Source organism: Periplaneta americana, chromosome 14 (assembly GCF_040183065.1).
Source record: "Periplaneta americana isolate PAMFEO1 chromosome 14, P.americana_PAMFEO1_priV1, whole genome shotgun sequence".
NCBI classification, from domain to species: Eukaryota; Metazoa; Arthropoda; class Insecta; order Blattodea; family Blattidae; genus Periplaneta; species Periplaneta americana.
The window spans coordinates 70,320,194-70,335,336 of record NC_091130.1 but is presented as its reverse complement, the minus strand read 5'-3'; the positions used below and the strand labels follow the sequence as shown (position 1 = coordinate 70,335,336).

The following is a 15,143-nucleotide window of genomic DNA, read 5'->3' as shown; positions in this document are numbered from 1 at the left end:
TAATATGCATGCTGATGATTATCGAAGTAAGGTTCGACAAGCTCTTGTTGATGATGCTCGTGAACTGTGGGCAACCATGTGTATGGATTACTTTAATAATCCACGATTTTGCAGCATATATTTCTCATATATACCATCAAAAGAAGAGGACATATATTCAATTAAACCTTGGGACTAAAGAAAAAAAAAAAGAAGAGGTTTACTCAATGAAACATGACAGTATTATGTAAGTGGAATTCTTTATTCGAATGCAGTATTATTTTTTAATCTAAACAGTTCAAAAGAAATTATAATTAACAATATACAAGAAGCAACAGAATTATAACCCTTATTATATATTCTTGTTACCAATTGAATATTAAAAGATTTTAAGGCATGAAGCATTTTTATGAATCATGTCAACATTAGCAATTCTGAATTATTTGTACAAAAAAAAATTAACAGTTAAATGGTTTAAGAAAAAACTGAACTGCCTGAAGTCTCTTTCAGCCATTTACTAGAAAAAGTGCTCTTACTTATTACTAAAATAAGTTTTTATATTTCAAATATTGTCACATTAAGATAACTGTAGCAGCCAATTATTTTTCTATGTAAGTATCTTGTAATGAAAAGCAGAATTCCTTATGAAATCATAACAAGTTAAACGTCAATATTCAAATATCATGCCAGACTTTGCTTAACACAATATGTTTAAAATGGCTTATAGTTTGAATGCAAAACAAAGTACTTCACTGAAGCACTGGAAGTAAAAATTATTGAAGAACAGTCACATTACTTGCACAGCTTCTCCGCTATCATTGGCATGATCCATTCAATGTCCTGTATTTTGTACCCACAACTCTTAATGTAATCGACGTTAACAACTTTTAAATGTTTTCTGAACAAACACCTCAGTACAATGTAGTGGATTTGTTGTTTTAAAATAAAGTTTGAAATCTCATGAAACTTCCCTACTTCCTCCCTGACTTTCCAATGTTTCAACTGTTACCATATTACATGACAGAGAGAAATTCGAGATGAACATTTATGTCAGAATAATGAAGCTTCCTTCCTCTTTGAGAACATCAACACTGTTTGTAAAATAATATCTAAATATTTTATAACAAAATAAATATTAATACCAGCTTATATCTAATCTTAGTGCAAGAGATGAATGTCTTTCTCTCCCAACCAATACAATGTCATATATGTGCCTTAAATTATGATAAATTGCAAACAGTCTAGCTGGAGGAAGCTTCATCAAACTTGCTGACACATAAAGATCAAATTCACCCCGATCCAATATCTATGATTTCTTTCCCCATACTCAATATAAACAGTGCAATCTATATAAATATATATTTTTTAGTATATATCAACGGTTTCTCAGTCACTTAATTAGTCTTTTCCACTTACGAGGTCAGGCGCTGAAACTCCATCAGGTACAATTTCTTCCCCAGATTCACCTCTAGAAATTGATCCAGGAACAATTCTGTCATTATGAGTTAACTTCACTCTTTGCCCCAATTCCTGTTGTGACAGCATTCTACGTAAAATTTTATCAGATCGGGAAACTTCTGGTGTGCATGGAGCACTCTGTACTCTACCACTCTGATCAATATTTTGTAAATGTCTTTGTGGAATATCAGAAACATTTCTTCCTGAATGGGATGATTCTTCTTCAGATTGTGTTTCATTTATATTATCAGGTACAACTGTTTCTATATTTAAATGTTTGGGAGAAACGACTGACTTCCCCTTAAATTCACTGCTGGGAGTTTGCATATGTACACTAATTTCCCTCACCAGCTTCTCAGTGTGCTCAGTCTTATGAGGAACTTGTTCCGAAGATTTCTCTTTAACATTCTCTGGAGAAATTGTATCTCTATCAATAACTTCTGGAGTATTAACACTGCGTGATGGAATGTCTTCTTTACTATCACTGATTAGTGCTGTGGTACGTTCACACTTCTTTGTAATTTCTCCTTCATTATTTTCTACTACTCTTTTTACAGTGTCTATCATTTCCTTGCATTCAGCTTCTACTTGAGAATCTTCATGAATGATTTCATTAACTGTAATATCTTCTGTTTCTTCTTCCGATCTCTCTTCAATGCGCATATCTTGCTGTTCAATTTCTTTTACATCAGATTCTTTCACACTGTGCTCAGTTTTATGAGGAACTTGTTCCAAAGGTTTCTCTTCAACATTCTCTGGAGAAATTGTACCTTTGTCAATATCTTCTGCAGTATGAGCACTATCGGATAGCATATTTTCTTTACTATCATTGATTACTGCTGTGGTAAGTTCACACTTATTTGTAAGTTGTTCATTATTTTCTACTACTCCTTTTTCTGTGACAATTTCCTTACATTCACCATCTATCTGAGAGTCTTCACAAATGATTTCATTAACTGTAATGTCTTTTGTTTCTTCTTCCAATCTCTCTGCAACATGCATAACTTGTTCCTCAATTTCTTTTACATCAGATTCTTTCACACTGTGCTCAGTTTTATGAGGAACTTGTTCCGAATGTTTCTCTTCAACATTCTCTGGAGAAATTGTACCTTTGTCAATAACTTCTGGAGTATGAGCACTATCAGATGGAACATTTTCTTTACTATCACTGATTACTGCTGTGGTAAGTTCACATTTATTTGTAAGTTGTTCTTCATTATTTTCTACTACTCCTTTTACTGTGACAACCATTTCCTTACATTCAGCTTCTATCTTAGAGTCTTCGCAAATGACTTCATTAACTGTAATGTCTTTTGTTTCTTCTTCCAATATTTCTTCAACATGCATAACTTGTGCCTCGATTTCTTTTACATCAGATTCTTTCACACTGTGCTCTGTTTTAAGAGGAACTTGTTCCAAAGGTTTCTCTTCAACATTCTCTGGAGAAATTGTACCTTTGTCAATATCTTCTAGAGTATGAGCACTATCGGATGGAACATTTCCTTTACTATCACTGATTATTGCTGTGGTAAGTTCACTCTCATTTGTAAGTTCTCCTTCCTTATTTTCTACTACTCCTTTTATTGTATCTACCATTTCCTTACATTCAGCTTCTATTTGAGAGTCATTACAAATCATTTCATTAACTGTGACATCTTCGATTATTTCTTCCAATCTCTCTTCAACATGTACATCTTGCTCTTTAATTTCTTTTACATCAGCTTCTTTCACGCTGTTATCTGTAACATTTTCCATTTTGGCATTATTTTCTGGTAATTCTTCCTCATCTGACATGTATAAATTATTGCCCTCATCATTATGGACATCTCCATTCTCTTTGTCTTTTTCATCAGCATCGTCACAAATATCTTTCAAATCATCTCTTGGCTTATCTGTCACAAGCATCTTCAACAATTCATCCTCTATCTTTTTCCCAGAATCTTTCATGCTTACAAGAACTGGTGTGCTGTGTTTCAGTATCTCTATTTCAAACAATTTAGTTGAATCACCTGTCATTTCTACAAAACTCTCATTAACAACTTCTGGCCATTCCGGTATGTCATTAGGAATGGATAACGAGCATTTCATTGCTAATGGAGGTATATTTTGAAGATCATGGGGTAACTTTCGAAACTCTGTTGAGACTGCCGTGTTTCCAAAATCCACATACATAACCTCGGTACCTGCTTCCTTATGACGTAACATTTGAGCTCTGTACCAGTTACCATCATCAGGAAATTCTGCTGCATACAAAGAGTTTTCTTCGATATTATCTACTTTTTCAAATTCGTCTGCTTCAACAAGTCGTTCACTAACTTCATTCAAGGCTGACATGTCTTCTAATTGAATCCAGAATTCAGAAGGTGATGTCACATAAGACACAAATCCGTTAAATTTAGAAGCAATCACACTTGTTGTTGGTATTTGAGCCACCTGAACACATTCTAATAATTCTTCTTCTACCTTCTTTCCATTTTCAAGTAAACTAACGAGTGCACAATCCCCTTCTTTCAAAATGTTTACTTGGAATTCCGTACAACCTCCTGCCACTTTTTCTACAAACTTACTTTGGGCTTCTGCAGGCCATTCTGCCACTATCTCAAATGGCATAGACAAGGAACAACTTTTCGCCAGAGGAGGTATGTTTATCAAATCCTCAGGTAAACTTCTGAGTTCTGTAGAATCTGACGAATTTCCATAATCCACGTACAACACATGACACTCCTCATCAGTCTTCTTCAATATTTTAGCCCTATACCACTGTCCATCTGAAAATAATGCTGCACATAGTGAACCTACAGAAAGTGATTCCAACAATGGAAAATTTACAGCTTCAAGCATTCTAGTTTCCATTTCTTCAATCTGATTTCTATCACACTTATACTGAATCCAAAATTCAGAAGGGGAGTTAACATGACTTACGAACACAGTGCTATCATCTTCAGCAGCAATTTCATTCGAGTCTGTGACGAGGCCCTCATTACAAAGAACATCCAAGATACTAACGCCATCTGATGAACGGAGATCAATATGGGTCACATCACCAATATTCACAATGTGTGCCATTATGGGTTGCTCTAATTCAGTCACAAGGCTTTCCATGAACTCAGTAGCATCATCTTCAAATGTCAGTGTCTTAATTTTAGAAAGTGTACAAAGTTTAGCATATTCTGGAATATTTTTCAGTCTGTCTGGTAAAGATTTTAGCCCTTCCGAAGAAATTTCAATAGATTCTATATTTCCATAATCAATGAAAAGCACAGTGACTAATGATGATTCCCTCTCAATAACAACAGCTCTATACCAAGTATCAAGACACAAGGCCATACACTTTGATCCAATTGCTGGAACAGATGTCATGGTTTCTGACACAGTTGCAATGTTCTGCAATTCATCCTGAAGAGTTATTATTGCATTGTGATCATCTGCTTTCTGAATCCAAAAACGGCAAGGAGTATCTATATGTGAAACAAAGACAGAACAAGTGCTGCCTTCACTTGGAAATACATCTTGCCGTTCAGTTTCTTTCACACCAATTTCTTTCACAATATTATCATTAACATTTTCAATATTGACATTATTTTCTGATAATTCTTCCTCATCTGACATGTATACATTATTGCCCTCATCATTATGGACATCTCCATTCTCTTTGTCTTTTTCATCAGCATTGTCACAAATATCTTTCAAATCATCTCTTGGCTTATCTGTCACAAGCATCTTCAACAATTCATCCTCTATCTTTTTCCCAGAATCTTTCATGCTTACAAGAACTGGAATGCTGTGTTTCAGTATCTCTATTTCAAACAATTTAGTTGAATCACCTGTCATTTCTACAAAACTCTCATTAACAACTTCTGGCCATTCCGGTATGTCATTAGGAATGGATAACGAGCATTTCATTGCTAATGGAGGTATATTTTGAAGATCATGGGGTAACTTTCGAAACTCTGTTGAGACTGCCGTGTTTCCAAAATCCACATACATAACCTCGGTACCTGCTTCCTTATGACTTAACACTTGGGCTCTGTACCAGTTACCATCATCAGGAAATTCTGCTGCATACAAAGAGTTTTCTTCGATATTATCTACTTTTTCAAATTCATCTGCTTCAACAAGTCGTTCACTAACTTCATTCAAGGCTGACATGTCTTCTAATTGAATCCAGAATTCAGAAGGTGATGTCACATAAGACACAAATCCGTTAAATTTAGAAGCAATCACACTTGTTGTTGGTATTTGAGCCACCTGAACACATTCTGATAATTCTTCTTCTACCTTCTTTCCATTTTCAAGTAAACTAACGAGTGCACAATCCCCTTCTTTCAAAATTTTCACTTGGAATTCCGTACAACCTCCTGCCACTTTTTCTACAAACTTACTTTGGGCTTCTGCAGGCCATTCTACTATCTCAAATGGCATAGGCAATGAGCAACTTTTCGCCAGAGGAGGTATGTTTATCAGATCCTCAGGTAAACTTCTGAGTTCTGTAGAATCTGACGAATTTCCATAATCCACGTACAACACATGACACTCCTCATCAGTCTTCTTCAATATTTTGGCCCTATACCACTGTCCATCTGAAAATAATGCTGCACATAGTGAACCTACAGAAAATGATTCCAACAATGGGAAATTTACAGCTTCAAGCATTCTAGTTTCCATTTCTTCAATTTCATTTGTGTTACACTTGTACTGAATCCAAAATTCAGAAGGGGAGTTAACATGACTTACGAATACAGTGCTATCATCTTCAGCAGCAACTTCACTTGAGTCTGTGATGAAGCCCTCATTAACAAGAATATCCAAGACACTACTGCCATCTGATAAACGCAGATCAATATGGGTCACATCACCAATATTCATAATGTGTGCCGTTATGGGTTGCTCTAATTCAGTCACAAGGCTTTCCATGTGTTCAGCAGCTTCATCGTTAAATGTGAGTGTCTTAATTTTAGAAAGTGTACAAAGTTTAGCATATTCTGGAATATTTTTCAGTCTGTCTGGTAGAGATTTTAGCCCTTCCGAAGAAATTTCAATAGATTCTATATTTCCATAGTCAATGAAACGCACTGTCACTAATGATGATTCACTTTCAATAACAACAGCTCTATACCAAACATCAAAAAACAAGCCCATACACTTTGATCCAATTGCTGGAACAGATGTCATGGTTTCTGACACAGTTGCAATGTTCTGCAATTCATCCTGAAGAGTTATTATTGCATTGTGATCATCTGCTTTCTGAATCCAAAAATGGCAAGGAGTATCTATATGCGAGACAATGGCAGAGTAAGAAATGCCCTCCTTTGAAAGTTCTGGTGAAACTATTGATGTTTTATATGGAAACAGATGATTATCGTACTCTCTAGCAAGTCCCAATTCCACTAGTTGTTTGCTTACACTTGTTTCTTTGTCAAATAGATCTATTAACCATTTGTCCTTTTTCAAAGCAAACATTGCAGTGAATGCTTTATCAGATGCTATTTCTAACAGGTGTGAGGATACTTCTTCTTTATTGTCATATAATACAGTCAGTGAAGTGCAGATTGCCTGTGCATGTGGAAGAAAATGGGAAGTATCCAACATCCTCACGTTCTCCAGAGGTATAATTTCAGAGTTGCCATAATCAATAAAAAGCACAGTACAAGTTCTCTCTTCAGAGTTCACAGATGTAATTTTCCCTCTGTACCACTGCCCATCAGCAACCGATTTTGCAGCACAGAGCTCATTCCCAGAAGCTTCTAGCTCAGTTGAATTGCCTTCACACTCATAGAAAGTATACATTTTTTCCAAAAATTCAGCCAAAGCGTCTGAACCACTAACTTTCTGCAGCCAGATAGAATCAGGAGAATCAATATGGGAAACCCAAACCTTCGTTGTTCTTGATATTACAGGAAATGGACACACTGGCTCTAGTTCATCAGGTGATTCTGTGCAAATGTCCTTCAAAAGTTCTATCTTCCTACCTTCCATATTGAACACAGCCACATACAGCCTGTAACAAGAATACTGGCAATTAAGATTTATTTTTAAAATAATAGAAGACCTACTGTATGCTGAATGAAGTTATATTAGCAGTTGAAAAAAGAACAATAGTTTAAATTATTTTATATATATATATATATATATATATATATATATATATATATATGGCCCACATAAAGTGTTACGAGTTAGTTTCTCTTAAATGAATAAAAGTAAATGCTGATTTTTCCAAATCTCAACAGAGAAAGGAGCTTTACAGATTGCATCATGGTCAGCATTATGTTGGGCCCTACTCATGGATAGAGAGAGTCAAATTTCGTGACTTACAAAATCGAGAAAATTTTAAAAGGTGTAAGAAGTGGTGTTAAAGATGTTTTAACATTGTCTCATTAATATTTTTGTGGGTTTGGACTCGCGAATTACTCACGAAAAATGAGAAAATTGCTGGAATTCACATATTTTAACAGATAACTGGGTTTATTCACGATTTTTTTTTTTTTAAGAAATTGCTCAAATTCTGGAAATTCAAAATTTAATGTCAGGTTTCTGCCATTGGTAAGAACTTACTTTATGTTCGAATTTGCAGTTTCGGATTTAATATCAAAAGATGGCATGTTACACGAATTCATAATTCTACCATCTAGCAGAGACTATTATAACTGAATTTAAGTTCAGATGATTCAGAATATTCTCTAGCTGACATATCACTGAAATGGAAATGTATTATTGATCATTGTCATTTTCGCTCTTATTCTTGACCAGGCACCAGGGATCTCTCTGTTCTTGACTATCCACTAATTTTGTTCTTGAAAAAGGATGTGATGCCTCCGAAACTAAGGTTAGACGAGTGTGTTATGCAATTTTCCCAAGATGGTATGAAAAGGTCAAGGGCCCTAATGTTGTGCAGTTTCTGTAACAAGCACCTGGAGGAGAACATTCAGTGTAATATTAAATCAACAACTAGATGAGCTAAAAAAGTGACCAAAAAGCGAAAGCTGAATGCAGCAAGTATCATGCTCACTAAATTAGGCAATTTCTTGTGATGTGGCACTTCATGCATACTGTGAACTGAAAGACTCAGAGTGAATCCTGGTCTTTCTATCACAGAAGCCCTGGAGGCCTTAAGAAAAGATCACAAGGACTCCGTGGATGGAGCATTACAAGCTTTGTGGGTTCCAGCTTCAAATGTAGACTATGAATGTTTTTTTCCTCAGGTTCCTTGCATACTTAAAAACTGCTGAATGAATCTTACAATGATAAACTCATAACTATTGTCTGCATATAATTTTGAATTAAAGAAGTGATTTGTTTTTGTCAGGTCAGGGCCTTATTTTTTAATTTTTAATAATCACTGCTTTACGATCTGTTCCCAAAGGAACTTCCAGTAAATTTGTTGCAAGATTGGACAAGAAAATCTAAGAGTTGTCAGACAACTCTTAAGTTATTGTTCACAAAAGGAAATGTCAAATCAAGAATGTGATGGCGCTTGAGGCTGTTTCACTGTTGTCCAGTAGATTGATGGCCAGAGCATATGGATGCAAGTTAAAATCCGAATAGCAGCCAACGAGATGAAATTCCTGTGAAGAATAGCTGGCTATACCAGATTAGGCCCTAAAAGGAACGAAGATGTTCTTCAAGAGCCTGAAATATCTTCTATTTTGGATTACATCTATAGTTACAGAACTAACTGGCAGCAACATGTTCACAACATGGAAAGGATTCGCATTCCTCATCACTACGGGGCAGATGTTGATGACCTAAAAATCTACTTGAAATTATCATTAAAATGTCCTCAAACTAATGGAAAAATGACATAAAATTAAAAGAAAATGACATTTAAATATTATTCACCGTACTTGCACCACAACTTCTTAAAAATTAGTCAACTTGTTTCAATGACTGCTCTGCAAATTTCGGAGAGAGGAGGCAACTTCCTGGAATGTGGCTAAGATGAAGGAAAAGAACATGCAACAAAATGAAGGTTTTAAGGGAAAACTATAGATTTTAATGAGGGTTTACAATGTGTTTCAATTGGGTGGTCCATGTCCCATGTCAGTGCCTTCATTCTCCGTCTCTTTCTCCTTCCGCACTTCACTTTTGATACCAGATCTTCCAGATGAGGAAGTGTGAATGACAAAACAAATTGTGGGTGCAGTATGCATTCTTACAATCTTTGTGTTAAAAATACTATCTACTACAGTAGACAACCCTTCCAAACAATGTTGAGGACACAACATCCTGTTCAGGACATGGTGAAAGTTTCCCCCTTTCCAAACATAAATTCTAAAGATACCCTCATACTGACAAAAGAACAGTAGCGATCAAAGCCCTCACTTAAACTAAGCTGCTGTCAAGCATTTTATATTACTTCCGTTGTGTGAAGTGAAGCCTTCAGTGGAATGAGGGATGGACTTGAGTGTCTGTTCCAAACTATAAAACTCAAACTTCACTGTTATTCACTTATTCAGTAGTAATTCCTACTGACCTATTTGGTTAGAAAATGATTTAACAGATCTATCAGTAAAGAAGAAAGTGAAATGCATTCCAAATGATCTAAAAGTTCTTCATATAAATGACAAAAAAAATGCCGAAAAAACATAAAATGTCCTATTAGTTCAAAAACTTAAAAAAATGCACAAAAAAATGCAATATAAGAAATTACTTTTTTTTTACGCTGATATTATCATAGAAAGGATTTCTATATTAATAGGCTTTGTCCTAATGTGAAAAATAAGATGACTTTTCATCAACATCCGCCCCCTACTCATCACATTTCTACCTACTGTCCAAGAGAGAAGAGAACACTAGGAAGACCTTTAAAAAGATGGCTTGAGATCGTAATGGGCCATTAGGCCCAATACTTGTTAGGACGATGATAATGATGATCTATTAAACTTGAGTTTAGCTTCCACTCTCTTTGTTTTGATGTGATGATTCCAGGTTAGACGTTCATCTAAATGCAGGCCAAAGTATTTTACAGTTGTGGCTTGAGGAAGTTCTATATTGTCCAGTTGGACATTTCTTCTTACACAAAGTGTGAACATGATATGTTTTGATTTAGTGCAGTTTACCGTAACATGCCACTGATGTAGCCATTACTGTGTTAGATCTAAATGATCTTGAAGATGCTGTGAAGCTAGATGAGGATTTTCACGCGAGGCAAGAATAGCTATTGCTTTACTCCCACATGAAAACCCCACTGATCGTCCTGACATTGTTACTTGCGTTTTCGCGTTGAAATTCAACAAAAAGTATTTGGCATAAAAAAACATTCAGAGGAAATATGTTTCATTATTATGGAAGCAAATAACTTTCAAAATGTCTGGTATTCATCGAAAATAAATCTGAAAAATTTTTATTTGAATATCTAATGAACTTAGTTTGCAGTATTTGCTGCACAAGCCACTAGTATTATATATTTCCTAATAGTTTCAGTTCCTAGCTCACACTGTACTACTGAATTTTTAGTATTTTCATCTCCATCAATATTAAATTCTTTTCCAACATTGTTGCCATTACCACCTTCATCACTGTTATTGTCACGACACAACTCAGTAATGATATTTTTTTCGAATTCTAGCCTCATAACATTCAGTTTTTTGTCGTTTGCTGTAGGATAAAGATGGTAAAGTATCAATTACGTACTGGAACTTGGTGTCCATGTCTTTCATTTGTCGTTATAGTAGGAATGACTTCTGATTTTAACGAAGGTCCTTTGAACATTTCATCTGTCATAAGTCGAATTTTTTAAATCTGTGATTGTTCGTAATCTCTATCTTTAAAATGAGAGGAACATAAATGAGCTCCAGGACCAAGCACAAAATGTATTCTTTTACAAAATTCCACCCATTTCCTATACCTTTGGGGGGGATTTATCTCTATTTGGAAATGTATGGAAACTATTTCCCCTATGAATTTCACTTCTTACATTACAGTCATATGCATTACACAGAGGCATTTTTTCACAATTATAAATTTTTAAAATAGGCTACTAAACTGATTTTCTCTCACCACCACGAGTTAAAGGGCACTATAATAATACTACTGCAAAGTGAGTCTCAAACTTTTGAACTAGAAATAATTATATAACGACGAATTCTACGACATTATTGCACATGCATGCACTGACTGTAACTTAAATCCCACTACTGCATATTGTCATCAGCTGCGTGGCTGGATCGTGTGATGTCACAGGCAGATGTGTTATCCTTTTTCCTGGCACAATGGGACAGAGATCAAGAGAGATAAGCAATAAACAAAGCATGCCCTTCATTTAGGAAGCAACATGATTTTTGTGTTTCGTTCTCCTTTAAGGTTTAAGTGCATTCAGAAAAATTCATCGAAACTGCTCAGTGTCATGTGACCAACAACTATTGATAACTCATTCATGTTTACTGAAAGCTAAAATTTCAAGTAGAATTACCGACCTTACTCTCCTAGTCATGTGTTTATGTAAGTACTCTGTGCAATTTTAATCAGATGTATTAAAATTATTTTTCACCATAAATGTCCAAGGAAAATAGTGGTGCATTCTTTATTCCCTGCTGCCTTACAGGGTTGCAAATTTGGTAATCTATTTGAAACAGGTACCAAGAAGTGACAAATAAAGTGAAGGTATCTACAAAGTGTAAGTAAGATGCAATAAATTGCATGTATCAATTAAATTCTATGAATACTGAAATAATCACTTCTTAGATTCATAAAATAACCGGTGCTGTGGATGGATCTCTGGCATAGCTTAGTTGCTAGAGCATTCAGTGCACCAAGCTGAGAGGTTCTGAGTTCGAGCCCTGGTGTAAGAACTAAGGTTTCTCCAAAAATCATACATATATATGTTAACAGTACATAACTGTTGTTAAAAATGGTTAAAAAGCCACTTCATACACAAATATTCAACTAAGAACACAAGTGTTAACAAATATAATAACTGTTGTTGAAATGGCCACAAAGTCATTTAATATGTGATCCATGGAGTAGGCCGTAGAAGATTTAAGAAGAGAAATTCGAACTGGTATTATGGATGGATCCTTGGCATAGTTCAGTTGGCAGAGCACTCAGCATGCCAAGTTGAGAGGTCGTGAGTTCGATCCCCGGTGCATGAACAAATTTTTCTCCAAAGATCACATATATCATAAAATAAACATTACGAACTGTCTCTTGCAAATCAGTACTGATAATTTCAGCCTAAAAAAATAGTTAAAACTTACTTTTCACTTTCAACTGAATGGACATTCAATATGACATCTGTATCCTCGAATTCTTCTTTGAACTTATCTTCCACTTCTGGTGGTACTGTATTATTGCTTGATCCCATGAGGCAGCACTCTATTGCCTGTGCAGTATACTGAGCAAGTGATGGAGGAATAGCCAAAACCTGGGAAACATAACATGGCTACCAAATCATTTATGTTGCTGAAGCAAAAGCATGGAAAGTGAGAATCATGATTACAGTCCATGTCTAAAAATATCTGAACAATCTGCATCAACTCAGAAAGAAATTAGATCAGTTAAGTCTAATAATTATCCCTGTGCTGAACATATACTAAGCAATAATTGTAATAATTTATTAAAATTTAAAGTTTCTATTTTTTGGGAGTCTTAAAAATAAAATTCACGTGAATAACAGTAATATTGCTAGCATAAAAATTACATTCATTTGCGATATGTTATACACAGGGGCATATCTAGCTACTTGACGCCTCTAGGCATAGAAAAATATTTCCACCCCTTATTTCGCCCTATATGCGTCATTTGGATATGCTAAAATAATTGATTCCGCATTATTATTACTGTTTATAATATCGGACATGCCTGATCCAGATAAACCACACACTTCGCTATTTTCGGTACTGTTCGCCACATTATTACATTCTGATGTATCTGGACTCGAATTGGAACAAGCTTGCTGTGTTTGTTTTTTTAAATAGCACATCAATTTTTGCACTTTTTCTCACAATTTCCTCTTTTTTTTTTATTGCCTTGTCTTTCGCGAGTTTCCGGTATTGTTGTTTAGTCAACTGTCCGAAGACAGATCTGGACCCCACAAGGACACCATCAAGGTATCACTCATAAGGCAATTAGGCCAGGAGATAATGGGGTATGGTGACCAGTTCCTTTCCCCCTCTATTGCATACATCGCTGACTAGCTACATATTACACTAATCAGATTTCAGATGCAGTTCTTCCTCTGACACATATCGTCAAGTGAGATGTACTGTCTGATAATAGATGTACATATCAGCCAGAACCTCAATCAGAGGTGTTTCCGGTATTTAGAACCACTTAGCTTTTTCCGACTATCACTCATTATAATGAATATTAAAATATAAATCACCTACGTACAAAACAACTGCACTCTTTACCGTTTCAAATTAAACTGAACTGCCAAGCATCCTACTGCTACAATGGCTGGCAGTATTTTCTTTGAATTTAAGTCTGAATGGGCATTACTGAGTGCTGATACTGGCTACTCTTATGACAGTTAGCGGCATCTCCCCTCACAAAGCTTATGATTGCGAGCAACGAGATTTCCCTTCCTAATGTGTCATAATATAATACCAGTAAGTTCTTTGATGTTATCATGTGAGAGGGCATAAAATTGAAAAAAGTCCTATGATCACATTGTGACACTATTATTGAAAAATTGTCCTTTTTCCGTTGGCAGACCGTTGATTAAATTTGAACTGATTGTTACCAATGTTATTCATATTCTTTTCATTGTGTGTTTTAAGTTCATGTAGGTTATGAATAAAATTTAAAAAATATAAAAAATTAACAGTAATAGCTTAAAAGCCGCCCCCTCAAATCTGCCGCCCTAGGCAGTTGCCTAGTCTGCCTAGGCCTAAATACGCCCCTGGTTATATAAAGGTAAAACACGTAAGCCAAAATAAAAGAACATTTTAATTTTAATTCTATGATTAATTTCAGAAGTTAAGCTGCTGGTCAAAGGTGAAAGTGGAAATATGAACTTATAACCGTGTCAACTACATGTACCGTACTGAAACATTATTTATCAATACATCCAAAATGTTTTATTCTAAACCATAAGTTGTAAACATACACTACCAAATTATGAATTTAATTATTTCTTTTCATACAATATTACATATGAGAAAGAATATCTCTTTTTTTTTTAAAGACACATGCTTAATTGCTACTTTTTCAAAATGTGTACTGTATATATTTACGCCAATATTATAAGAAAAGATGATATTTGATAATTAACATATAAAAACATGGACTCTAATCATGATGGAAGGAAGGGAAAAGGGGAGACAAGGTAAATAAAAACAGAAAAGAGATATAAAGAACAATGATCAACAATCTTACTTTAACACTAGTACAAATCCCAAAGACTTATGACGGATATTGAGTTAGTTATTATCCAAGAAACTTTTTCTTGATTCTTCTTTTTATGGGACAAGGGGGCTACAGGGAACTACTCCCGCCTTACTTGCAGCAGTGCTGCCAACCAAAGGGAACTTAACATTGAAACTAAACAAATAGTAAACAGATTAGTAATCCTTGTTCCGAACCGTTCCGAATAAAATATTTTTAGTTCACAACTTGTCACATATATAATATATATACATATATATATATATATATATATATATATATATATATATATAGAAGTCTAAAGAGGCACTACCTTCAGTCTGATTAATAATAATAATAATAATAATAATAATAATAATAATAATAATAATAATAATAAT

At 34.9% G+C, this 15,143-nt stretch overlaps 1 protein-coding gene across 5 annotated transcripts in view; it reads right to left on the bottom strand.

Moving 5' to 3' along the window:
- Positions 1-220: 220 nt before the first annotated feature.
- Positions 221-15,143, bottom strand: part of tud (tudor domain containing protein) — an 80,195-nt gene continuing 65,272 nt past the window's right edge. For 4 of the 5 annotated variants that reach the window (XM_069845540.1, XM_069845541.1, XM_069845543.1 and 1 more), the window contains 2 exons: positions 12,633-12,817; positions 221-7,435 (listed from right to left, as the gene is read on the bottom strand). In XM_069845540.1, the coding sequence (XP_069701641.1) occupies positions 1,378-7,435; positions 12,633-12,817 (6,243 nt within the window). In that variant the 3' untranslated portion in view covers positions 221-1,377. The remainder of the gene's footprint in view (positions 7,436-12,632; positions 12,818-15,143) is intronic. The other variant, XM_069845542.1, reaches the window with a different exon arrangement.